This window comes from Candoia aspera, chromosome 1 (assembly GCF_035149785.1).
Source record: "Candoia aspera isolate rCanAsp1 chromosome 1, rCanAsp1.hap2, whole genome shotgun sequence".
Lineage (NCBI taxonomy): Eukaryota > Metazoa > Chordata > Lepidosauria > Squamata > Boidae > Candoia > Candoia aspera.
Window position 1 is genome coordinate 140,182,037 of NC_086153.1, and position 27,023 is coordinate 140,209,059.

The 27,023-nt window shown below is 40.8% G+C and overlaps 1 protein-coding gene across 1 annotated transcript in view; it reads right to left on the reverse strand.

The window, feature by feature from the left end:
- Nucleotides 1-16,504: 16,504 nt before the first annotated feature.
- The window catches only part of NOL10 (nucleolar protein 10), a 50,607-nt gene continuing 40,088 nt past the window's right edge, over nt 16,505-27,023 (reverse strand). Inside the window, exons 15-21 of the mRNA XM_063314541.1 lie at nt 25,757-25,836; nt 25,113-25,211; nt 24,110-24,199; nt 22,034-22,207; nt 20,266-20,513; nt 19,646-19,748; nt 16,505-16,915 (exon numbers count right to left, since the gene is read on the reverse strand). Coding sequence (XP_063170611.1) covers nt 16,796-16,915; nt 19,646-19,748; nt 20,266-20,513; nt 22,034-22,207; nt 24,110-24,199; nt 25,113-25,211; nt 25,757-25,836 — 914 coding nt within the window. The 3' untranslated portion in view covers nt 16,505-16,795. The remainder of the gene's footprint in view (nt 16,916-19,645; nt 19,749-20,265; nt 20,514-22,033; nt 22,208-24,109; nt 24,200-25,112; nt 25,212-25,756; nt 25,837-27,023) is intronic.

A 27,023-nucleotide genomic window follows, 5' to 3' on the forward strand; every position in this document is an offset into this window, starting at 1 on the left:
GGTAATGGCAACCCACCCCAGTATTCTTGCCGTGAAAACTAAATGGATCAGTACAACCAGAGATGTCGGTATACCATCGGAAGATGAGACCCCCAGGTCGGAAGATGGTCAAAATGCTACTGGGGAGGAACAGAGGATAAGTTCAACTAGCCCCAGACATGATGATGCAGCTAGCCCAAAGCCGAAAGGACGGCTAGTGGCCAACGGTGCTGGTGGTGAACGACGAATCCTATGTTCTAAGGATCAACACACCATTGGAACCTGGAATGTAAGATCTATGAGCCAGGGCAAATTGGATGTGGTTATTGGTGAGATGTCAAGATTAAAGATAGACATTTTGGGTGTCACTGAACTGAAATGGACTGGAATGGGTCACTTCACATCAAATGACCACCAGATCTACGACTGTGGACAAGAGGACCACAGAAGAAATGGAGTAGCCTTCATAATTAATAGTCAAGTGGCTAAAGCAGTGCTTGGATACAATCCAAAAAATGATAGAATGATCTCAATTCAAATCCTTTGCAGCCAAAGGTGGCGGACATCTATACAGTCGGTAAAAACAAGACCTGGAGCTGACTGTAGTTCAGATCACAAACTTCTTATTGCACAATTTAGGATCAGACTAAAGAGATTAGGGAAGACCCACAGATCACCTAGATATGAGCTCACTAATATTCCTAAGGAATATGCAGTGGAGGTGAAGAATAGATTTAAGGGACTGGACTTAGTAGATAGGGTCCCGGAAGAACTACGGACAGAAGTTTGCAACATTGTTCAGGAGGCGGCAACAAAATACATCCCAAAGAAAGAGAAAACCAAGAAGGCAAAGTGGCTGTCTGCTGAGACACTAGAAGTAGCCCAAGAAAGAAGGAAAGCAAAAGGCAACAGTGATAGGGGGAGATATGCCCAATTAAATGCAAAATTCCAGAGGTTAGCCAGAAGAGATAAGGAATTATTTTTAAACAAGCAATGCGCAGAAGTGGAAGAAGACAATAGAATAGGAAGGACAAGAGACCTCTTCCAGAAAATTAGAAACATCGGAGGTAAATTCCAGGCCAAAATGGGTATGATCAAAAACAAAGATGGCAAGGACGTAACAGAAGAAGAAGAGATCAAGAAAAGCTGGCAAGAATATACGGAAGACCTGTATAGGAAGGATAACAATATCGGGGATAGCTTTGACGGTGCGGTCAGTGAGCCAGAGCCAGACATCCTGAAGAGTGAGGTTGAATGGGTGCTAAGAAGCATTGCTAATAACAAGGCAGCAGGAGATGACGGCATCCCAGCTGAACTGTTCAAAATCTTGCAAGATGATGCTGTCAAGGTAATGCATGCTATATGCCAGCAAATTTGGAAAACACAAGAATGGCCATCAGAGTGGAAAAAATCAACTTATATCCCCATACCAAAAAAGGGAAACACTAAAGAATGTTCAAACTATCGAACAGTGGCACTCATTTCACATGCCAGTAAGGTAATGCTCAAGATCCTGCAAGGTAGACTTCAGCAATTCATGGAGCGAGAATTGCCAGATGCACAAGCTGGGTTTAGAAAAGGCAGAGGAACTAGGGACCAAATTGCCAATATCCAATAGATAATGGAAAAAGCCAGGGAGTTTCAGAAAACATCTATTTCTGTTTTACTGACTATTCTAAAGCCTTTGACTGTGTGGACCATAACAAATTGTGGCAAGTTCTTAGCGGTATGGGGATACCAAGTCATCTTGTATGCCTCCTGAAGAACCTGTATAATGACCAAGTAGTAACAGTAAGACCATGGAACAACAGACTGGTTTAAGATTGGGAAAGGAGTATAGCAGGGCTGTATACTCTCACCCTACCTATTCAACTTGTACGCAGAACACATCATGCGGCATGCTGGGCTTGAGAAATCCAAGGCTGGAGTTAAAATCGCTGGAAGAAACATTAACAATCTCAGATATGCAGATGATACCACTTTGATGGCTGAAAGCAAAGAGGAACTGAGGAGCCTTATGATGAAGGTGAAAGAAGAAAGTGCAAAAGCTGGCTTGCAGCTAAACCTCAAAAAAAAAAACCAAGATTTTGGCAACCAGCTTGATTGATAACTGGCAAATAGAGGGAGAAAATGTAGAAGCAGTGAAAGACTTTGTATTCCTAGGTGTGAAGATTACTGCAGATGCTGACTACAGTCAGGAAATCAGAAGACGCTTAATCCTTGGGAGAAGAGCAATGACAAATCTCGATAAAATAGTTAAGAGCAGAGACATCACACTGACAACAAAGGTCCGCATAGTTAAAGCAATGGTGTTCTCCATAGTAACATATGGCTGCAAGAGCTGGACCATAAGGAAGGCTGAGAGAAGGAAGATCGATGCTTTTGAACTGTGGTGTTGGAGGAAAATTCTGAGAGTGCCTTGGACTGCAAGAAGATCAAATCGGTCCATACTCCAGGAAATAAAGCCAGACTGCTCACTTGAGGGAATGATATTAAAGGCAAAACTGAAATACTTTGGCCACATAATGAGAAGACAGGACACTCTGGAGAAGATGCTGATGCTAGGGAGAGTGGAGGGCAAAAGGAAGAGGGGCCGACCAAGGGCAAGGTGGATGGATGATATTCTAGAGGTGACGGACTCGTCCCTGGGGGAGCTGGGGGTGTTGACGACCGACAGGAAGCTCTGGCGTAGGCTGGTCCATGAAGTCACGAAGAGTCGGAAGCGACTGAATGAATAAACAACAATTGCTTCTACATCCGCAATGCTATTTAGGGCTGAGGAAAGCAGTGCAAAAGAGGCATGTTACGAAGGGTGGTTTGTGCAAGCAAAGCAGCCCTCCGTGAAGTATTAAAGCGGTGTTTCTCCAACTTGGCAACTTTAAGACGTGTGGACTTCAACTCCCAGAATTCCCCTGCCAGTACACACATCTTAAAGTTGCAAAGTTAGAGAAACACCACATTAAAGCATCCTTTGAAATGCTTATCTTCTTGCTTCCAAGACTTTCTCCAGCTTTCTGTGTCTATGCTGATGATCTCAGAAGAAACCTTATTTCTGCATGCATGCACGCAAGTCCAAGGACAGTTGCACAAGCCTTCTAGAAGACACAGCTAGAGAGAGGTGCTAATAGGCTTTGTGAAGCATGTCTTTGAAGTTTTGCACAGCCCTAAGGCCTGTGCCAGCCTACTACTGGGCTTTATGGCTGTCCTCCAGCTATCAGAACTGGGATGCAAAACTCCAGGTGATCACTAGATGGTAGTGAACAGACCCTGAGAACTAAAGTTTTGCTGCTATCTAGTGGCAACCTACATTTTTGCAGCCCAGATCTAGGACTTGTCCTCTTATTCATTTTACCCTAGCACAAAAAGGTATTGATAACCATTTTTAAGAGACATGCCTTAATTATGTTGTCTTCATCTCCCCTCCAGTCTCTTTCAGAGGGAGCCTAAAGTCATAGTAAATTGTTCCACTGTTAAAGTGAGGGCTTCTCTCTTCTCCTGACACAAATCAGACAACCTTGGGGACTATGCTAGCAATGGTCTGATCAGGGCTGGGATCAGTCTAGGTCTGATTGGCCACTTAAATATTCTGTGGGTCTGCCCCCTCCCCATCTGATTGCTGGGCACTGTTGCTGGTTATGTCCCAGTCTGAGGACATGACATATTATCTGTTGGTCCTGATTAGAACAGGTTTCTCATGACAGTTTCATACTAGCTTTATTTACTCATATGGAGATGCACCTAACACCTTATTGCATCCCTCTTGGGCTACTTCTGAGAGCTGTTGACTGCAGGTTCCATCATTAAATGCAATTTTGAAAGAGCAAAGCTGATTTTTTAAAACTTGAGAATACTGATCTTCCAAAAGAACACAAAATCCCAGCTGCACCCTCCTATACCCCACTGTCCTATCTGCTGAGATACTGACAGTGAAATAGTAGTCTTCCAGAAGGCTAATAATCCCATGTTCACTTGGGGAATCTGAAAGTGTCTAAACCCTCCATCTTAGGTGCCACAATCTCATGTCAGGACACATTATGGAGAGCAATTGGGTGTTTTCTCCCAGCCGCAGGTGATGCAGGGTGGGAAGGGAAGGGAAGCTGGAGAATCCACCAAGTTCTATCTTAAAAGCATTTCTCATAAAATCTGTACAGACAGCATCACTTACCAGCCTTGCAGGAGAGAGGCACAGTAAAGCTTGGCTGTGGGACAGCACAATTTAGATAGAGTTTTCTCCTGGCTCAGGGATGGTTGGAAAGCCCCTTAATATGGTTGTGATGGAATATCTGTAATAGGTCCCTGCTGCCCCAGCACCTGCTCTAATGATAGACTGACAATGAACGTATGGGCTGCTGAGCTTGGATATTAGTCCAGCTCCATCTTTAAACCCTCTTTACCTGAACTGAGTAGCCATGTGTTAACTTTTTAAATTTGTATTTTCAGGATTTCAAATACTCCTTTCTTTGGAGGATCTGAAAATGAATTATTTACCCACATTTGCAGCCAACCTGAAGCAAATGTAACTGTCTTATGCTTCATATCCTATCAAAACAGCAGGAGACATTTCTACTTTTTCTTTTACTGAGCACGGAAGGAAATGAAAGAGGGGGAAATGGGTAAGAACCCATGAATTCTAATCAGGGATATTACTGGCACAAGCCTTCTTGGTCACTGTTTGTTTATGAAGTAACTATAAATCACTACTTAGCTTGGGTGAATGGCAATTGTAAACAAGTGTGATTTTACTGGAAGGCCACAGCATGTATTGCGCTGAAAGTTCATCTGGCCTCCAGACGAGTTCGTTTTGGTGTGTGTGGTTTTCTTTCCTTGGACAGTGGAAGGATTTCTTCTTCCAAGGGGTGCTGATATGCAGTCGTTGATTGTAAATGCAGGTGGCTGCAACCACCATCTCCTTCTTAAAGGCCTGGTTGAAGCGGATTTTTTTTTAATCCGTTCAATTGTGTCTGATTCTTGAAAACTGCCTGGACAAGTCCCTGCAGTTTTCTTGGCAAGGTTTTTCAGAAGTGGTTTGCCCTTGCTTATAGGGGCACCATTTCCCTGTGGATTTTGTCCTTCCTGGAGAGTAGGCTTCAGACAGTGGGACTTTGGCTCATATAAAACCCTACAGGGTTTTTCTCTCATATGGTTTAACATTTATTTCTGAGACATCCCATCAGGAAATCTCCTCTCTTCTTTCCCTCTCATTTCAAAACGTCTATGGAGATCCTGAACCAGGATCTGAGGTTTGTGGTAAATTAGATGTGGCCTCACAAGAGACAGTAATACTGTATCTCCCACCCAACATATAAACCAAAATGTGAATGGACAGTAATCCTACCCTGTCAAGGGACACAGTTAGAGGGCTATAAAACCCAAATTCCATACTTGGTGGGAAGCAAGAAAGCACAACAGTATGTATGAGGTGTTAACAATGTTCCTGATCCATCTGGTCGTGTTCCTACCAGCTACCCATATAAGCCAAGTAGGGCCCTGCTGTCCCCAAGCTTTCCTCTGGTTACAGTCACCTTCCATTTCCTGTCACCCCACCCCACCCCACTCCAAAAAAGCCTTGCAACTTTATCATAGTTGCCAGACACTCAGCTTTTCCACAAGTCCAATGTGGCATTCACCTACACCCTTCCCTCAAGGCATCACTTAATCCTCCTCTTCCTTTTTGGGGGGAAAAAAAGAGGAAGGAAGGAAGGAAGGAAGGAGGGAGGGAGGGAGGGAGGGAGGGAGGGAGGGAGGGAGGGAGGGAGGGAGGGAGGGAGGGAGGGAAATGGTGCCACACTGGATTTCTTTTTTTTTTGTAATGGATGGAAAAGTAGGAAGCTCAGAGAAAGGAAACAATAATTTTAAAGATGATTTCTGCTGAGTTTTGAACCAACAGTTTTCTAATTACAAAGCAACAGTTATAGCCACATAGTGCTGTGGACTACAGTGATAATAGCTGTAATACACTTTAGAAAGAAACAGGACAGTAAGATGGGATTTTCTTGTTGTCTGCATGTCTGTGCATTTGGAAGCTTTAATTTTGTACTCATAAATTCAGTTAGACTTCGTAGCTATGTATGTAGAGTTGTATTTTACACACTCTTAAAAGTAGCTATGTCCAGGAAGACAGTCCCCCAGGGAGGAAAGCGATTGGCCATTGCTTTCCCAGTACTGTATAGGAAGGTGGAAGGGAACAACAAACTGGAAATTGGATGGGATACCTTGTAGTCTGGATGGAATATCTTGTGAGCTTTTGCCAAAGGGCTCAGTCCAGACAAGAGTTTCTTAAACTGGCTTAGAGTTAAGTCACTAGGAACACAGGATGTGAGCAGCTTTAATGCTAAGTTTGAGACAGGCTGTTAGTTTATTTATTTACTAAAAGGTATTTCTACTTTATTTTTTAACATAGAAAAGCAATTTACAGGATCCCAGTAAATTTACAACATCAATAATTTCTTCTTCTTTTTGCTAAAATGTATTAGCAGATGTTTATCTCATCTATTTATTTACATAGATTTCAAAACATGATTCCAGATAGGTCTAGGCACTGTACATAAGATAAACCAGAGCAAGGGAAAGAAACAAATGATACATGTCCAGAACAGCCATATAAAATCAGACCAGAGCATGCCAAAAAGAATCTTACCGGAGCTCACCCACCACCCTGTCCCAAGGCGTAGGCAAACAGCCATGTTTTCAATGTCTTACTGAACACGATCCGGGTGGGGGCCGTACGTTGCAGATGGACAGGCACTGCCACAGAGGTGGGATGTCTCCGAGGCCCCAATAGATGACACTGTTTATTAGAGGGGACCTGAAGCATACCCACTCTGCTATATCTTACCAGACAGGCAGGAACAATAGGACTTTGATCTAGTGGTTAAGGCAACGGGCTAGAATCCAGGAGGCTGTGAGTTCTAATCCCGCCTCAGGCCTGAAAGCTGGCTGGGTGACCTGGGCCAGTCACTCTCTCTCAACCCAGCCCACCTCACAGGGTTGTTGTTGTGGGGAGAATAGGAGGAGCAAGGAGTATTAGGTATGTTCGCCACGTTGAGTTATTTATAAAAATAATAAAGGCAGGATAGAAAATAAATAAAAATAAAATAAATACCCCCTAACCCTGTTTGCTCTTTGACCAAGTTAGTCCTTCAGTTCTTCCCCTTGAGGCAAGTGGGATGCTAGTAAAAGCAAATACCTGTATATGATTCTGGATCACCAGCATTTTGGTTTCTTCTGGAGCACAGTTTTTACAAGATAGCTTAATTCTGGAGAGAAAAATTTTCCTCTATTTATGAAATCAGATCACATTAAGAGGACCATTATGAAATGAAATCCAATGAAAGGTGAATTGGCTCAAGCAAGTATAATATAATGGTATAGTAAGTTAGAACTTATTAATCAACTTTTTACCCATTTTTTTAAAAAACAGCAGTAATAGTTGCCAGTGCTTTTGGAGGGCTAATTTAAAATGCTGGGGGTGATTATTAAAGGTCATTTGAAGTATTCTAACATCACCTTGAAGGTCCTGCTTCCATATTTCCCATCACATTCTTCTCAATTCAAGATCTATGTTGGAGGAAGGATCCAGCTACAAAGCGAAATCCATTTTCATTCCTCATAAAAGGAAGGCTCTTTGTTGATGGAGAAGGGCATTGCTCCTTAGCGTACTACCCCAAGCAGCCTAAGGAAAGCATCAGCTGAAGGAGAGACCCAACATACAAGGTGATTGAGAGGCAAACCAATGGTGGTACACACGTGGACAGTTGTCTCACATGCTCCTTGATGTGTCACATGCTCACAGCCCCAAGTTTCTCTGGGTTACAGAATCACTGTGACCAATTTGGCAGGACTCAGATTAAAGCATATAATGGGCGCCATCCACACGAAGGAATAAGAGGCAGCTTGAGGCAAGTTAGCTAATTACAAGGAAAGCAAAGTTGTGTGTCTCCTTGAATCAAGAACTGAAGCATATGACCTGGGAGTTATGGGGAACAAGTATCTTCACAGAGCACTAATTATCCATCAATGCACACAAAATGAGAAACCATAACATTACATCATGATCCCTGTATGATAGGCGTAGACAGAAAACAAATGCTCTGGAAACATAGTAGTTTCAAAAAACAAACTCTGCTGCTAGAGCCTTGGGGTTATTCAGTTGATAAACCCATCTATAAAGGCACATCAATAAAAATAGGCTCATGCTTCCTATTTTTAGTTTATGTTTGCATGGAAACGAGAAATGTTCTATAGTTTCCATCACATGCACGTAAGTCCATGTGACTGATCTGAATGAAGCATTGAAAAAAGCTCCCAGTTGACTACATGGGAATTAGTACAAGGCCTACTGTGCATATAGTCCTTTCTCGCTCAAAAGTTTGGATCCATTGTTCATCCACAGCCAGAATTAAAGTTAAAGGTATCAGGTCTTCCCCTGGAGAATTAAGCTCTTGTTCAGTCTGCCACACAAGAAAACCCATTTGTGTCAGCTTCCATCTTCAGTGCAAAGTGTCCACTGGTAGGTAGACTGCTGAGGTGGGAACCAGATTCAAGGTATGCCCAACTCAAAAAAAACACCTTGCTCTGATCTTTCATGACTTTCTCAGGAACCTTAGAGCATTCTTTAAGGATTTATTTATAATTACAAATAAAATTATTTGCCACATTGCTCTGAACAGATAAAACCCTGATTTGAGAAATGAGGTACGTAACATGTCCTAGGTAACCAACAGCACTACTGTCAGGACAATTTTCAGGATGGTGAAAGGTGAAAGGTCCCCTGTGCAAGCACCGAGTCATGTCTGACCCTTTGGGGGGAACCCTGCTTTCGCAATGTTTCCTTGGCAGACTATAGCTGGGTGGTTTGCCATTGCCTTCCCCAGTCGTCACCTTCCCCAGCAAGCTGGGTCCTCATTTTACCGACCTTGTACTAAAAAATAATGTTGTAATCCACACACACTCAGTTAAAAATAGCTGAAGAACTAAACACTGGAACCTAAAATAGTTTTATTAATTAACTCATTAGCTGCCACTCATTAGCAATTATTGCCACTCATTAGCAATTATTGTTGATGGTCACACTGCTCATCTTTTTTTTAAAAAATATTTCATGGTAGTTTGTGGGGAGTTAGATGTAGGCCTAAACTGACAAGCATAGCCACTTGGATAAAACATTCAGCGCTCAGAGCAGACAATAAGAAAAGCTATATTCATGGATTCAAAACTATTCAACAAGATTAAAGCCTTGGAGCGGATGCATGGGCTTAATTTCACAACTTGAAAGCAAACCATCCAACATTTAGGGCAGTTACCCTTGCTGTAATCCAGGCGTGTCCAACCTGCGGCTCATGGGCTGCATGTGGCCCTGAACAGCTAATAATGCGGCCTCCCAAAATCATAAACTTTTAACATTATTTTGCGATTTTTTTGTGACTCAATCACACGGTGCTTGAGCACGGACTGCGTAGGTAGAAACAACAGAACGCTGTGTAGGGGAGGGGGCAGTGCAGTGCTAACGCCGACGCCACCCACTACACACCTCAGCTTGAGGCAACTTGGCGTTATATATAATATTTCAACCTACCTACATGTGTTCTGTGATGACAGGCGTTTTTTATTATTATTATTAAGTAGACATGTAAGTTTTATTTGATTATTAAACTTTGCTTTGTTTATTTGCCTACCTAACAATTTACGATGGGCTTGTTGTGTTATTTCTTTAAAAATATATTTATTCCTAAATAAATTTATTCCAGCATGGCTTCAACATCGGGACAAAATGCTGAAAAGATTTTATGATTTGCAAAATGAAATCAAGTCGTTTATGGAATCAAAAAGAAAACTTGTGCCAGAACTTGATGAAAAATGGCTCACAGATCTAGCATTTTTGGTGGATTTGACCGTTCATTTAAATGAGTTAAACATGCGTCTTCAAGGTGAAAATCAACTTATCACTGCAGTGTTTCAAACCATAACAGTGTTTGAAATGAAACTTAAAAGTATGGCAAGCTCAAGTTATGGAAAATAGTTTTATACATTTTAATATGTTGGCTAAACACAGTCCTGTGAACAGCAAGAAATATGCAGCCTTGCTTTCCAGTTTGATACAGGGATTTGAGAACAGGTTTCAAGATTTCCGGAAAAATCATCAATATTTTGGTATACTTTCAACTCCATTTTCAGTCAACATAACTACATTACTTCCGACTTTTCAAATGGAATGCATAGAGTTGCAATCAGGCATTGAACTCAAAGAAAAATTTGATCATGTCTCTCTACTGGACTTTTATAAGACCTATCTTCCCAGAGAAAAATATCCTTCGCTTCACAATCACGCCTTATTCATGACATCGCTTTTTGGCAGCACGTATATTTGTGAGCGACTATTTTCAAGGATGAAGCACAGGAAGAGTAAAATTAGAATTAAAATTTCTGACGAGCACCTTGAGAATTCACTGAGAATTGCAACCACTTTCATCGAACTAGACATTGATGCATTAGTTTCACAAAAACAAGGTCCCATTAGTTTTATGTTGCCCTCTTTTTAAAAATGTTATAATAAAAGATATAAAAAAATAAATGAAGTTTTATTACTTATATACATTAACTATATTATGTATTTTATGTGTGGCCCAAGACAATTCCTCTTCACTCAACGTGGCCCAGGGAAGCAAAAAGGTTGGACACACATGCTGTAATCAGTCACCAGATAACCACTTTGATTTCATTCCACACAGAATAGGTTTACTGCTGGGGTCCTTGGGCTAGAAGCATGAAGCCCACATCTGAAGCTAGTTTGGTGTAGTGGTTAAGGTGCTGGCCCAGAAACCAGGAGACAGTGAGTTCTACACCTCCCTTAGGCATGAAAGCCGCTGGGTGACTTCGGGCCATTCACTCCCTCTCAGCCCAACCCCCCTCATAGGACTGTGGTTGTGGGGAAAAAAGGAGGAGGAAGGAGTATTAGGTATGTTCCCCACCTTGAGTTGATTAGATAGATAGATAAAGAGATAGATGATAGATATAAGAGATAGATTAGAGATAAGAGATATAGATAGGATAAAAATATCATTGACTCATGTAGTTTTATGAGTCTGAGCCTGCCAATGGGTGGTGGGAGGCTACAGTCCAGCTCCTGCCAGGGCTCAACTAGGAGACTGTGTCAAGTCTGTCAGTCTCCAAGTTGCATATACTAGACCTAGAGCAGGGGTTGTTGTCACAGAGCAACCAGGTCCTGAGTTATGGGTCACTGTGCAGCAAAGCAGCTGATTGCTAATGTTAGGCATGGGAGCACGAAAAGAATTCCTTCTGCTCTTGGGTCCAATCGGCCAAAAATGCAGTGGTGAAGTTGCTCTCTCTTCATAAGGATGCAATTGCCTGCATATGAAGCCACTATTGTGGGACTGCTGGGCAGCTCCTGTCCTTGCAAGAGTAGCTGACAGCATTCACTTGTGTATTTGACACTGGTGCCCAGAGAAGTCCACTTTGGAGTAGAAGCTTAGATTAGACAGGACTACAAAGGGGCCCAAGCTATAGGATTGGTGTTTGATGGTGCATCAAGTTGTATTCTTAAAGAATAAAAACTTCCTTCTGCACATGCTTGCATTACAATACTATTAAGAGATAGCAGCTCCCCTCTCTGTTGTTGTTGTCGTCTCAAACTGAGTAATTAAGAATGCCTCCAGCCATAGAAAATGGAAGAAACAATGTGGAGATTTATTTTACAAGCCTCAGAAAAGAGTGAGTGAGCAGACTCCACAGTTAAAAATATAATGACCTGATCTGTGGTGGAAAAAATAGATGTAAGGAACAAAATGGAAGCTGCATCACCTTCCTCCCTGTCTTTTGGATGTGACCAGGGTCAAACTCAGCTCCTCTCTTTGCCTAATCCTATCAGATCCTGATTGACCCCCCCCCCCCGCCTGCCCCCAGACAAAGCTCCCTGCAGTCCCATCTACAGCAAAGAATAGAAGCCTCCTCACTCACTCACCCTCCCTAATAAGGGAGTTGCAAAAATAGCAACAAGGCAAGAAACCCCAACCTTCCATCCTCAATCAGCCTGATGACCTCAACATTCCCTCTCCTTTACAAGGTTTTCCCCAGCTCTGCTGCTGCTCCTAAAAGGGTCAGGTTGAGTAAACTGTCCTTCTAGGAATTGCAAATAACCATGTTATCAAACAGTCAGTGATTTCATTTTTTTTCCTCCCAGGTTGTTCCCTCACTTCTGCAATCCCTCTTATTTATCCAGGCAATCTTTCTATGACTACCCCCTTAGGTAAGACTCTCCCTCCAAGACCCCTAACAGCTGCTTGGTAGCAAATTTTGGAATCAGCTGTGCTCACAGCAAAATATTCTGATCTAGTTGGTAGCCAGTGCCCACTAAGACTATTTCAGAAGTCTCTTCCCATTTGATTTAGCATTTTCTGATTGGACATCTTGCTCCTAGAAGCAAAACCCAAATATCATCACCGCCATCAACCCCACCATATATTTGTGGTTTTTTTATTTGTTTTTGTGCCTTTGAGTCACCCTTGACTCCTGGCAGCTGCCTGAACAAGTGCCTGCAGCTTTTTTGCAAGGTTTTTCAGAAGTGGTCTGCTATGGCCTCCTTCCCAGGGCTGAGGGACTGGCTCAAGATCACCCAGCTGGCTGTGTGCTTCAGGCTAGAACTCACAGTCTCCCAGTTTCTAGCCTAGTACCTTAACCACTACACCAGACTGGCTCTCCGTACAATTCATAGCAAAGACCAAAACTTTAAAATGTCCCACTGTTGCATTCAGATGCCACTTCCTGTCTTGTCTAACTCCACCTCCCATGCCATCAGCTGCACTCTGCATGAAATTCAAGATCTTATCCCAAATTCAAACCAAGTGTATTAACACCCATACATACAGAATGGCAACCACACAGGCAAACATCTCCACATCAAAGCAGTTTTTCCAGAAATTCAGTTTAATTTCACTGAACTTAACAGCTCCAGGAGGGTGTTTGTCAGTTCTGAAGTGACATGTTGCACGATGCAGCTTCTAGTCTGCCATCTAATTTGGGGGAGGGGAGGAGACAAGCATTTGGATCTAAACATGTTTAATAAATACAGTAAATAATTATCCTAAATGTGTTGCTAGAGCTGCTACAGTTGAATTGAGAGAAAGGCCCAAGTGCTTCATCACAATGGTCTGCAGCACTGAAGAGAGAGTTCTTTCATTTTAATAAGCTCTTCACATTTAATAAGGAGCATTTCTTGGCTCAAGGTGTCATAGGCCTCTCCTGTGTGGGGCAGGGAAATCATTAACACCCTTGACTGCTTTGGAAAGTACACATCTAATTATTTGATTTCCATAAAACTTTTGCAGTGTCAACAGGAGACAGGCGGCACTTTTGTCTGCTCTGGCAGTTCTGTTTTCATTTTTCCTGGGTTTTTTGCCTCCCACCCCTTAAGTTTTGACATAGTTTCACTGAAACCTGGTTGTTAAAAGTACAAAGCTGTTTTGGAAAATCTTTGAATTAATAAAGCAGGCCAGCCTCCATTCATTAACTCTACTCTTGTCTTCTGGAGCAACAGGAAACAAGTCAATCTGTTTCACTCTTTGTGCTAATGCGGTAGAGATCTACATTGGTTGAGAACCAGATACATAACTGAGTAAACATGCATATTAAATGTGTTTCCAGAAGCTGCCCAAGTAACACAGATTTTGAGTCATCTCATTAATTTGGACTTTCCTACTCTAATGAGGATAGAATTAAGACAAGCAGGGAACCAAAGAACATTTAATACACAAAAAGAATTGGGTCAGTGATTCAGAGTCCCCAGTTAGTAAAACAAACATAAAGTCAAGAATACTTTGTCCCTCCTTACCACAGCATAGACACTATTCAAGCAATGGGCAAAATATTATTTACTCCTTAGTGGAATGTTGGAAAGAAATTCTGTACAGGAAATGATGTAAAGGGAATGGGGACTCTGTCAATCTGTCAGCACGATAATTCTCTAAAAACTGAACAGTGTAGGACAAACTTTGGTATGGCTAAAGATAGATTGAGTTAAAAATGGAATTGCAGAAGACACCCCCCTCCAAATTACCCCAATGCATCCCTACAAGAAAAGCAGTTGGGAGAGTGGTCCAGAATGGCGATCGCTCCATTCTAAGCCTCCTCCCTCTTCTCTCCCAATGACATGTATTTATTTATTTATTTGTCAAATTTCTATGCTGCCCATCTCGTACACAGCGACTCTGGGCGGTATGTGTATAGCCCACCTTGTGGTTCCTACAGCACAGATACACACACAAACACAGAGATGCAAAAGAGGGTAGAGCAGTCACCCACAGATCCAACCTTCTACTTCAATATCCTGAATTCAGTACAGATGCCTCCAATGGCCACTGCTGAAGCCATGCTGTGCACACTTTCCCTACCTTTGTCACAAGATAATAAAATGCAAAAATAGTCAGGTTAGAATGCACTTTCCATTGGTGCCTGCTCTCCCAGAAAAGATAATTAGATGAGATACTAAAATTTTATATGGTTTATTCACTAAAAGGTTACCAGAGAAGAATATACAGTAGGTGGGTTTCAGGAAACCCTCCTTTTATGGTAGTGGTGTTCACCTCTTTCTAATGAGAAGCCAGCTAGGTAGGTTTAAAGACAGAGGAGTCACTGTAGGTTATCTAAGAAATAGTGTGTTAGTGTGTGCATGAGTGTGCGTGTGTATCAACTAGCTGTAACTGCAAGTAGAAAATAAATCAGATGAGTCCTTTACTGACTTCACCACTGTTTGCCTATCCTCTCAACCATGACACACAGCCATGAGAGTATTGTGGTTTGGGCTGCCTTGAGACCGCAACATCTGGTGGCTCACAATCATTAAGGGAACAATGGATTCTGGATTGCATCAGTACATTGTACAGGAGAGTATCATGATATCTGTATATGAACTGAAGCTTAAACAAGTATGGGACATGCAGCACCCTAAACACACAAATAATTCTACAACAAATGGCTTGAATGTTTAATGTTGCATCTTGGAATGGTTAAATCAGAGTCCTAACCTGAACTAAAAAAAAAAATCATGGGATCACCTGAAGAACTCATGCAAGATAATTAATGTGGGTGATTGAACAATATCGACAGGAAATGAGTTGAGATCACTGCTACTAAAGGAGGTGTCACCAGTTACTAAAGCTTTGCATACTTTTTCCAACAAAAACACTCGGTGAATGTTGGCTTAGTGAGTTCAATAAAGACAAGATACAGTACATTGTTTTGTGTGTTGTTTGTTTAACCAGAATCTCTTTATTAATGGGATTTAGCTGAAGCTCAGATCTCATTGTAGGTATGTACTGCAGGATTCCTGATAATTCTAAAGAGTTCACAAATATTCTTTCACCACTCTAAAAACAACAAAAGAAAATCCCAGAAGATCCTAGCTCTAAAGTCCTCACATCATTGCCCTGTTCACTGAAACCTTTTAGTGTGGCTCCTATCTACTAAATTTATCTACTCCTGCTCTAGACAATGAACAGTGATTTGGGTGTACATAATTTTTTTTAGGAAAAGAGAGTCATTTGCTTTATAAAAAAAATACATTGAAATACAACTGGAAGGAAAGGTGATTTTGTATTCATTCTCTGCCTTTTTTTAAACACTAAACATTACAGCTGGAACTCTCATGATCAACTCCATATAGATTTTTCTGGGCGAGTTTCTCTAGAGAAATCCGACTATATTTTTCCTTATTGCAATTTTCAATAGTTTTATTTTTGAGATGAACCTCAAACAATTTTCCCTTCCTAACTTTTCCAAAATTGTTTTTTTTTTCTCTAAATAATTCATTTTTATTACACTCCTGGAGAAAAAAATGGAAGGAGTGCTTATTCTGACAAATGAATGTCTCTTCTGAAGAAAAACCTGTTGGTAAGATACAAGTACAAAGGGTGGGGATAAGAATTGATTAAATTTTCTCATCTAAAGTAGAAGCTGTTTTAAAAGAATTAATAAAACTTCAGTGCTCAGACACAGAAATATGAACACAGCACCTGAGTAAATGGACACTTGTCTATTTAAAAACTGTGCTGAAGTAAAATTCATATTAAAGATATAGTTAATATTTGATAGAATGCAGGCTCATCAACTAATCCAGTATCCGTCAATAGTGAAAATAAAAAGCAGTTACAGTAGGTGAAATATATGTGAAATCAGAGCAGACATGAAACTACTACTGAATGCAGGAAATACTTTTTTTAGGTTCTGTTTAGCAAAACTGACACCTCTGGATTTGAATACAAACCTCACACACATTGATTTAAAACTTAGCTCCTCTTCAGGATCATGAACAGATTACTGTCAGAAAGGAGAGCTTTAAAGTAAATCCTTACTTTTTTTTTGCTAGAATAAAAGTTTACTTTATCGGTTGAGAAGAAGTGAAGTCTTAATTGCTTAATTCCCTAAATCTGTATCAACATGGCTAGGTTCTGTTGTTCATACACTATAAAAGTGTAGCAAAGTTCTCTGGTCCTTAAGAATTGGAGCCCTTTGAAACACCACATTACTATTAATGTTTATTTTTTAAAAGGTTGAATCCGGTTCACATAGCCATGTACACCTATGAGCCACCACACAAAAGGTTATACAATAACCAGCTGCTGTCTCTCCAGAAACATTACTGTAATATGCCGGGTGCAAAACAGGAGATTCGCTATGCCTCCCCACAGCATAGTTAGGCTGTGGATTGTTCTCCTCTGCCATAGTGGATTTGAAGAGCTTTTGATTTTTGTCCATGAATTAAAACAAATTTCTGAGTCCCCCTGAGGAAGTAAGCAGAATTACTCTGTCAATGGAAGCGTCGCCTTTTTCCTTGTTTACTTTTGAGATGGCCAGCTGACCGCCTGAGTTTTTTCCTCTCCTCATGATGGAGTTTCTCTGCTTCTTGCTGCTTTTTATGTTGCTCAGACTGAAAAAGAGTTACAAAAATTACCTAAAGAGAATAGCTTATATCCAACGGAGTCCCTTCTACCAGTAGAACAGATATATTTAGTAGAGGGAAGAGACAAAATGGCGCCCCACCTCCATTTGCAACTTTTCCCTTCTCCACCATCTCCACTTATTGGCTGGGAGACATGTGGGGAAAGGGGAGAGAAACCAAAAGCTTTGAGGGTGTGTATGAGGGTGCAGCTAGCCTCATATTCTTATAGGAGAGAGATGAAGCAGCAGTATCAACTTCTCAAAATAAAAACAAAATAAAACTTAATAAAAAGTTTATTAAGGAACATAAAGTAAGTGGATGTTTTTTTTAAATCTGCTTATAATGTTAGGAGTTCACAGTTAAGTTTAGCTGCTAAAATCATAATGTATGTTTTGGTCCATTATGGAAAGAAACAGGGCTGTTTTGTTCTAGATGTAGACCAAAATGCAGTTTTTCCAGGCAGAAATAAAGGTGTGGTTGGGGGAGAGTATGAAAACCCCAAAGATGAGGGATTTCCTCGGTGACAGTATATGTGGACATTGTTGGAGAGGGAGGGATGGAGGGCCTGTGCTAGGAAACGGGGGGCTGTGGGGAGGCAGACAAGGAGGGAAGGCAGGCCAGCCCACAGGCCATGTGGAGAACAAGGGGACAGGAAGGGTAACCACACATGAGACTTGCCCTAATTGCCCCATAAAATCATTCTGGGATCCCTTTGGATTTGCTTTTGTCAAAATCCAGAATCAAAATGTTCTGAACTAGGCCTGATCCAAAACTGTTAAGCAGGACTTCAAAAATGCAATAGTTTGCTTCACGTTTAAAACAAAACATACATTCCATTTTGTGCATGCCCCCAAATATAAGAATAATATGACAGGTCTTTACCTATTGAACTGGGAATAATGCATTCAGGGAGCAAACTGCTCTGCACTCTGAGCAAACATACACAGCCTTGAATGAACTCTTGACTGTTCTCTTTCTGATAGTCACTGTGTAGCATTGTTATATTTCCACTTCCATAGGTTTGAAATTCATTTTTAAAAACAAGTTCTTTACAATGAATTGTATTTGTTTGTTTTTTTAGGATTAATGATTTTGGGGTTGGCCTGGTTACTGCTCTTTGCATCTCTCTCTGCCTGCCTTTTGTAGGAAGAGCTATACAAAAATTCGGTAAATAAGCACTACAAATATTGATACCTGCTTTATTGCGCTCCTCCTCCTCTAGCAAGAACATGTTTTATTATTCCATCATTTCTTCTAAACATTAATTTGAGTATGAATGATATGTACCACAGAAATAATCGACTGAAACAATGGTCAGTGGAAGCTTTTGTGTTTTATGCATAGCATTTCTTTTCCATGGTTACTTCTGACTATAAAGCCACCCAGAATACAAGAAACACACTGTATGATGTAGCACAGATACAAAGGGAAACAACAAATAGAGGGTTTAAAAGCACACAATATGGGGAAGTGTCTTCTTTGAGGGGGGAAAACTGTATTAAAATGTGGCTATCACCTTCTCCTCCCCCTCCGGCTTCTAAGAGCTGACAAAAACCTTAAAGATATCTACAATTACAACTTAGGTTATCGGGCTGAAAACTCCTAGGCTAGCTACCAAACAACTTCTTAGAAGTTCAGTTGCTAAACGAAGTGGTCATTAAGTGAATCCGACCTGATTTTACTACCTTTTTTGCAGTGGCCGTTAAGTGAATAACCATGGGCGTTAAATAAACCACATGGTCATTAAGTGAATCACATGGCTCCCCATTGATTTTGCTTGCCAGAAGCCAGCCAGGAAGGTCGAAAATAGTGATCACATGACCACGGGATGCTGTGACAGTCATAATTGCAAACTGGTTGCCAAATGCCCAAATTGTGATCATGTGATTGCAGGGACACTGTGATGGTTGTAAGTATGAGGATCAGTCGTAAGTCAGTTTTTCAGCACTGTCATAAGTCTGAACTGTCACTAAACAAATGGTTGTTAAGCGAGGACTACCTGTAAGCCATCTGAATACTATAACAGAAGCAAACTTTGCCTTCTTGATACTTTAAAGCCTTTTTTTTTTAGTCTTTTTTAAACTAATCAGCTTTTACAGCTATGAGATCAATCCAGAAGAGATATAAATTGTGGTCTGGCCCCTAAGAAACTGTTGGTAGTGGATCTTAACTCACTAACTAGAGGTTCTCAATTCCTTCTTCCTGTATGCGCATCTATAAGCTATTCTTTGTGAGTGTGGGATGACACCTGCAGCAATAATCGAAGCAGAGATGGGTGGGAGGGACTGCAAGAAAATTGGAGAGCACTACAGGTATGTGTGTGGTGGGGGTGATGGTGGTGGTGGCGAAAACATGAAAGAAACTGAGATCCATTCTATTCCCGTTTCTTCTTTGGCTAGACTTCTGCAGCAGCCACGTTAATACCCAGTGGAAGCATAATGCCAAATGGATCTAGCTGTCACAACACAGATTCAATCCGACAAAGATTTAGTCCTTTGCATACCCCAGTGCCCCTTCCCACAGCTAGTGGCAGCGAAATAAAATATGCAAAGCAGAGAGAGTGATGCAGGTCTGCCAAGTTAGCCCGGCAGAGACAATTTAGCCCTAGAAACTCTAATCCACCTGCAGTGTGCAAGAGGAAAGCAGGGTCATCAGAAGGCCCACTTAGTACTTCTACTGCATCGGTCTTAACATTTTTAAATTAGGATTTATGCTTACCTTTTTTAATTTAAAGGTAACTTGTTTACTTCCTACAGTGGTATCATGTACACTAAGTGCACCAACCCTCTCTTCAAGTTGCAAGCGATCTTCAAGTGACTTTCTGCAAAAAAACGTGAAAGGATAAAGTCAGCATCTACTTTTAGGATCAGCATATCATCCCCCGCAGTAACCGTCTGTGCTTTGAGAACAAACAAAACAGAAAATCACCACAAAAATAGGGAGGGCAGGAAGAAGGGAGGGAGGAAGATATTCTTTAGATTAAGACAGGCCAGTGGCCTGACTGGCTATCTGGCTACAGGTCCTACGACATACCAACCTAAGACCATTTAAGGGCCCTTGATGCTTGCGTAATGATGCCACGTGTGACTTGTGCCCCCCTATGCATAGCCCCATCATAATTCCGAGGGAGCCAACGAGGTTGTAGCTGCACCTCCTTTTTTAACTGGTGTGCAAATGAATGGATGGATTAAGAGAAACCCCTCTTCTCTATGTCTGTGTCTGGGCTATGAAATCAATTATCTTTAGCAGAAATCTGAAATCATCAGCACATAAAATGTGCATCTGAATCATAAGCAGTGAGGACAAATCTAGGGAATGCAGTAGAACGGTAGTCTTACTTCATTAACTTTTGCCTTTTGGCCGTGTCTTGGAAACTTCTAAATTCTTCCCCAGCTTTAATCTCAAAAAACTTTGGTTCCAGGACGGTTTTCTGATCCTCCTTGAACCTTTCCTGCCGTTTTACTTTTTCCTCTTGGCATAGAAGTCTGCGCTGTTTCCTGACCTCTTCAACCCATCCTTTTTCATCATCTGAAGACTCAGAACTTTCTGCATCACTTGGTTTTCCTTCTGGCTCTTCCTCTTCTTCCTGAAGACAAAAATAGTCAGTTAAAAAAAAGAAAAGAAAAGAATTAACATTCCTTAAATGAACCATTTACCCAATTAGGAGTACGTGACGCTTTACAGATGCACTGTTTGGAGAGGACTTTAAAAAAAACCCTAGAAAGGGACAAAATATATCCATTATCAATCAGATTTAACATTCCTATTGTTGAAAGGAGACAAAAATGACACAAGACTGTTAGGAAGCAAAGTACCTGCTATATCAGCAGATTTCCTAATCTACCCTCCAACTGCCCAACCTAAGAAGCAAACATCTGAAATTAGGAACCAGTCTATCAGGAAGCAGAGAGGGAGAATGAGAGACCCATCCCTTGGACTTATAACAATCCAACAAATAAAACAACAACAACCCCTTCCAAAGATAAACAGTGGCGAGAGAAGACCAACATAAAAGGATGCATTCTTAAAAAACATTAAAATATGCCAGAGCTGGGGATCTGACATACATGGGTGGGAAAACCATTCCACAACATATGTGCTACCACAGAGAAGCCCTGCCTCCATCTTATCTCCCAGCAGCAATCTGCAAAATTGTGGTATAGAAAACAGGGCCTCCGCCAAAGATGCCTGATGTATCTGGAAATGCTTTTTAAGATAACCTGCTACTGAGCTGTATAAACTCAAAACATGGAACCAAGCTTGGTGGCAAAGTGTCAGCCAGTGCAGATCTTTTAGCAGAGGAATGATGGGTTCATGGTGAGACACTCCAGGTGGTAACCTAGCCATTGCATTCTGCACCAATGGTACCTTCTGCACCATTCACAAGGGTAGTCCCACATACAGCATGCTATAGCAAGCCACTCTTGAGGTTGCCTATGCAATGAATTGCTGTGATTAAGCTGTTCTTCCTGAGAACTGGGCACAATTAATCTACCAGTTAAAACTGATAATATGCTTCCTAGCCATGAAGGTAACCTGATCCTTCAGCAAACACTGATAGATCCAGAAACAATCCTAAACTACACATTTGTTCCTTTAGGGGGAACCAGCCCAATCTAGAACAGGTAGATCTCCCGTATGAAGAAGACACTCCTAATGCTTCAAACTTATTATGCACTGATATTTTCACCCCTTGTAAAAAATTTAAGACCACCTCCTACTTGCATGTGCCCAGAGTGCATGCTGCATTCCCACTCAGCCCAATCTCTCTGCACTTTTCAAGGTATTTGTGCTCAAAGTACAAATATCATGTAAAAGAGAAGGGGCAGTTTGTCATGCTTTATAGGCTGTCCACGTATGCCTGCGCACAAGCAAGAATTGGATGTCTGTGTAAGAGACACAACATAATTATTCCAAACCTTGCTTGGGATTCTTAGCACACAGTAACCAAACACGCAGTGAGGATAGGAAGGTTGGAAGGTTAAGAAAATACGGTTCTACTGAATCTTACTGGGATCCTTCTCAAACACTGTAAGTGAATTGTATCTCAATTTTTATAAATAGCTATTGAAGAAAAATAGAAAATCTCAAATTCTCAGATTTTACCTCTCCCAGAGCTTCATGATGCTCTAACATCTTTAATTTCTTCTTCCTTTTCTCACTTATTTTAGAAACAAGTGGATTAAGCAGCCTAAACTCTTCACTCTTCTCATCCACCTGGAAATCAGGATTCTCAAACATGATTTTGAAGCGGTCATCACTAAGAATGCTAGGCATTTTCTGGAAGAAAAATGAAAATAAAGTTGAGAAATGGTTGCATAGCTTAAACCTTTCCAAATATACCTGCTAAATGCATTTAGATCTCCAAAGGCCTTTGCAGAGCAAGAAGCAGCTTCGTGAAATAAAATGTATGTTTTTTTCTCCAATGAGCTATCCATTTTACCATTTATTTAACAACATGCTAAATCAACTATTTTCAGCCTTCTAATAATTTGCTTGGGGAACTATAACTTCTTCATGTGTTTTCTATCTGATAAGTTTTTATGTTTAAATGGCCATTTTTGTTTTACTGTCAGTTGCTTTGAGTGCCATTTGTGGAAAGGGAGGATATAAGTTAAACAAATTAAAACAAATGCAACTTGTGGGTTTGCAGGGAAAGAAGGAAGCTGCCAGGCAGAATGGTTTATGTGTTTTCTTCCAAATTCTTCTCCAGTCCTTGAAATTTCCACACTACTTACCTAATATTCTATTGACTTAAACTTACGTTAACTTATTTTTTATTTCACTTTTATTTCATTTGCTTTATTTATTGAACTGATTTTAATATACCTATTTGCTCATACATTTAGTTCAAGATAAAAAGTTATTTTAAGATCACAGTGGCAGAAGGGATGGAAAATAGCTGTGTTAAATACATGAGCTATACTTCTCAATGGAAGCCTTTGAGTGGAATAAACAGAACTTTTCTGTAATAACCCCATTGCTTATAGAACATTCTTCCAAGGAGATACATGCATCCCTTACTCAAAACTGGCTATAAAGAAATAGTTGGTGTTTGGTGTATAAGTGAGGTTCTTCTAATGTCATAAGGTGTCAAACTTTTAATTTCATACAGTGATTTCCTTGATAGCATCATTTTACTGCTACCTTTTGCCCTGAAAAACAGCATACATACATCGAAAGTAATCAGTTGCCCCTGTCAGCATGACCAGGGACAAGGTCCCCACTCTTACCTTAAGCAGATTTTGTTAGGGTTAGGGTGCCTATTAGTCAAGGCACCCGGGATTTAAGCACGGTTAGGATGGCAATGTCTCATTTACAAACTGAAAGGCAGTTTCACCTTAAAAGTGAGCTATAATTTAATTAACATTACAGTATTTTGACAAAGCTATTTAATCACTATTTGCTTTTTAGGAGTTAGAAAAAGACCACCATTTGAGCCTGGCCACTGGAAAAATACTAGCACCTGGGAACTCATTTTGTCTAACAACTTGTTTGGACAGCTGGACAGAAAGGAAAATTCTTTGAGCAGTTAAAATTGCTCTAAAATATGCATTAAGAGTAGCTAACGTGAATATTACTAATGCAAACTGCTTTGTGGCAGGAGTCAGAAGTAGCTGTGCTAATTTATTTTACTGATAAAATAGCTTAAATGTAAAGCCCAATTTAAAATCCTAAAAGAGCCAAGAGCACAGTACTCAAATTGATCAAACAGTTGCATCATCCCCTGCCTACTGTACAGATGACTAACTTTTAGTCCATATCACTTAAAACAGTTTGCATTAGCTTTAATCACCATTAATTTCAACACGCCTTTTCTATACACGGATGTGCGTACTGCACTCTCATTCATTTCTGATTAATCTAACACAGGTATGTTTTGGTTAACAGAATTCAACTTAGCAAGTAAAGCTGTTTTAGTTCAGTGATTCTAGTACCATCTCCTATCACGCTCTCCAAGGATTAGGGATGGTATCAGTCTTGGAGGCCCAGCAGAGCAGCAAAGGCCCAATAACTGGGGATGTCAGGAGTCAAATTAGGACTTACAAAGTTTCTGGTCTCCTGAGAACCTCTAGCCCTCCACCACCCCACACATTCAGACACAGGCATCTTTGAAACAGCACCATTGATTTATTTCATTTCATATAACTAATGTAACAGGAATAAGGAAGGGTAACCTACCTTCTGTTTCCTCTTTCTAGCATTTTGTGGTTCCTCTTCTCCCTCTTCAATCAACTTCAGTGCAAGTTCTTTATTAACTTTGGGAAGTTTCTAGTGAATAAAACGAGCAGGGATCTCTTTAGTGTGGAACTTGGCACTTTCAATGTATTTTCCAATTAAGCATATGAATCATAGTACAAACAATAGTTGCACTGGATACATTTGTTAAATTATATACTAGGTGAAAAGCAAGCTCTAGTTATATCCATACAGCTTTGCTGGATAATTTGAGTTCCCCAACTAGAAGGTGCTCATACCAGGGATTTCAGTAGGAAACATCAGGAACTTGGATCCTTCCGAGATAGCCAAGGGCTTCTGAATATTTCACCAGTGGCTTAATTAAAAACTGGATCACACTTGCTTTCACAACAGAGCAGTGCATGCTTTGGAAATGAGTTAGAAGAAAGGTTCCAGACTTGGCCACTGGTTTAAGGAATCCACTTATTAAAGTTAAGGAGACTCTTCAAGCAGGAGCATCTTTTTCCAGGTTCACGAAGAGGCCGAAAAATGTTGGGATCTCTCCTCCATGTTGCAAAGTGAGTTCCAAGCACAAAGTCCATTTACATTTTGCCAAGCTAGTGCAAAGTAAAATTCAGGCTGCTGACTTTCACCTGGTTCAAATATTATTTCTGATCAGGAAAACCCTATCTATGTAGGGGCTACATAACTCTTCCATCCAGAATGGACTTTTTCAGATTCCTGATTTGTGTTCCGGGAGATGAGAGCAATAGGATTCCTGCTAAAATTCAAGCCAATGCCAGTAATGTCCTTTCAGACCTCATTACTTATCCCAGCAAGGCCAAAAACAAAGAAGATCTTCTCTGGAGCAGATGCACTTGTGCTCCTTTCCTTTTGGGCACAACAGCTTTGAAACGCCCCAAATGTACTGCTTATACATGGGAATCTCTCCCTCGTTCTCTCTCTTTAATGAACCTATTATGAAGGAACTGAACTTCATCTTTACCTTTAGCTGCACTCTTTGTGCACGTGTTTCTTCTATCTTCTGTCTAATTTTCTCCCTTCTGTATTCCTCATAGGCAAAAGGATTTACCATCGTTTTAACCTGTAAGCACAAAGCAATGGGGGGTGGGGAAGGAAGAACTCACAAGTCACTGCATAATTCTTTCATTTGATTTAACGCTGTCTGTTATTTGTAGGACATATATGCATGATGGCTAGCAAAAATGAGAATTAAACTAAAAATGGGGCTGTGTACTAATTTTTTTTTAATCTGTTCATGTCTGATTCTTGGACACTGTCTGGACAAGTGCCTGCAGTTTTCTTGGCAAGGTTTTTCAGAAGTGGTTTGCCATTGCCTTCTTCCTAGGGCTGAGAGAAAATGACTGGCCCAAGGTCACCCAGCTGGCGTCATGCCTAAGGCAGGACTAGAGCTCACAGTCTCCCAGTTTCTAACCCAGTGCCTTAACCACTACACCAAACTGGCTCTCTATGTAGTCATTAAACATTACTAAAAGATGTCAATAAAATGAAACACAGAGCAACCAAATAATTAAAAGTCATCCCATCCATCCAACCAAAAGCCTGCCTAAAAGAAAGTGCTATATCAGAAAGGAAGCTAGCCTGACTTCCTAGGGCAAGCTTGCATACCTTATGATACAGCCGTATGTCCATGAAAAAGCCATGCATGTATGCCCGGAGAAGGGGTGATCCAATAAGATGAGAAAGCCCTAGAAACAAAGCAGAGGTGGGGGACGGAAGCGGGGAGATACACATGTTGAACCTGACCTTAACATGACATAAAATCAAAAATAAATTTCAGGGTACTTTGCAGAATATGTTTTTCTACATTGGTGTGTACGTGCAAGTGTGGCTAGGATGCTGTCATGTACAAAAATTATACATGTTACAGTGTAATAGCTATAACACTGAGAATTAGAAAGTTAGGAAATGCTATTTATTTAAGCAATTAAGTCCAACTCTCTAGTTTAGTACAGGAATTCAGATTAAAGCATCCCAACAGATGGCTCTCTGGCCTTAGCTTGACCATATCCAACGAAAGGAAGCTCATCACTCTTTTGGTAACTGGTTCCATTGCTGACTGCTTCATCAATGAAGCTTTATCTAGCATTTAGTTAAAATGCTGCCTTCCTATAACTAATTAAGATCTTCAAATTGGTAAGTCTTGTATTGCACTTATTTTTAAGTATGTTCTAAATAAAAATATTTTTAAAAAAACACGACTAGGTTCTTCAGTATGAACAGTTTTCAAGTACATGAAAGGTGCTACCATCATTGGATTTTACTTTTACATTTACCTTTTTTTTTTTTTTTGGTGCCTTTGAGTCAGTTTTGACTCCCGGTGACTACCTGGACAAGTCCCTGTAGTTTTCTTGGCAAGATTTCGGAAGAGGTTTGCCACTGCCTCCTTCCTAGGGCTGAGAGTGAGTGACTGGCCCAAGGTCACCCAGCTGGCTTTGTGCCTAAGGCAGGACTAGAACTCTCACTCTCCTGGTTTCTAGCCCGTTGCCTTAACCACTACACCAAACTGGTTCTCTTTACATTTACTTTATATCTTACATATATTCACCCATCTTCCCTACATTGATCCTGGGAAAATGCTATAAACAAAGGAGCCAATGACTTCCCAGCTGAGTCTGGCTCTTTCACACTGGATTATTTTTCAACATGGGTGCAGTCATACTGCAAAGTTCTGGAAAGCCTGGGCCATTTTCCAATGCAATAGATGGAATTTATTTCTACAGCTAAAATTAAGAGAGGAAGAGAAGTGCTTTGCCTTTTGCCACCAACATTAGCACTTGCTATGAGTTCAGAATGGTGGCAAAAGGAAAAGTCAAGCTGCAAGATGGAGGCTCTTCACCAGCATGACATACAGCAATCTGCTATAGATGTGGAT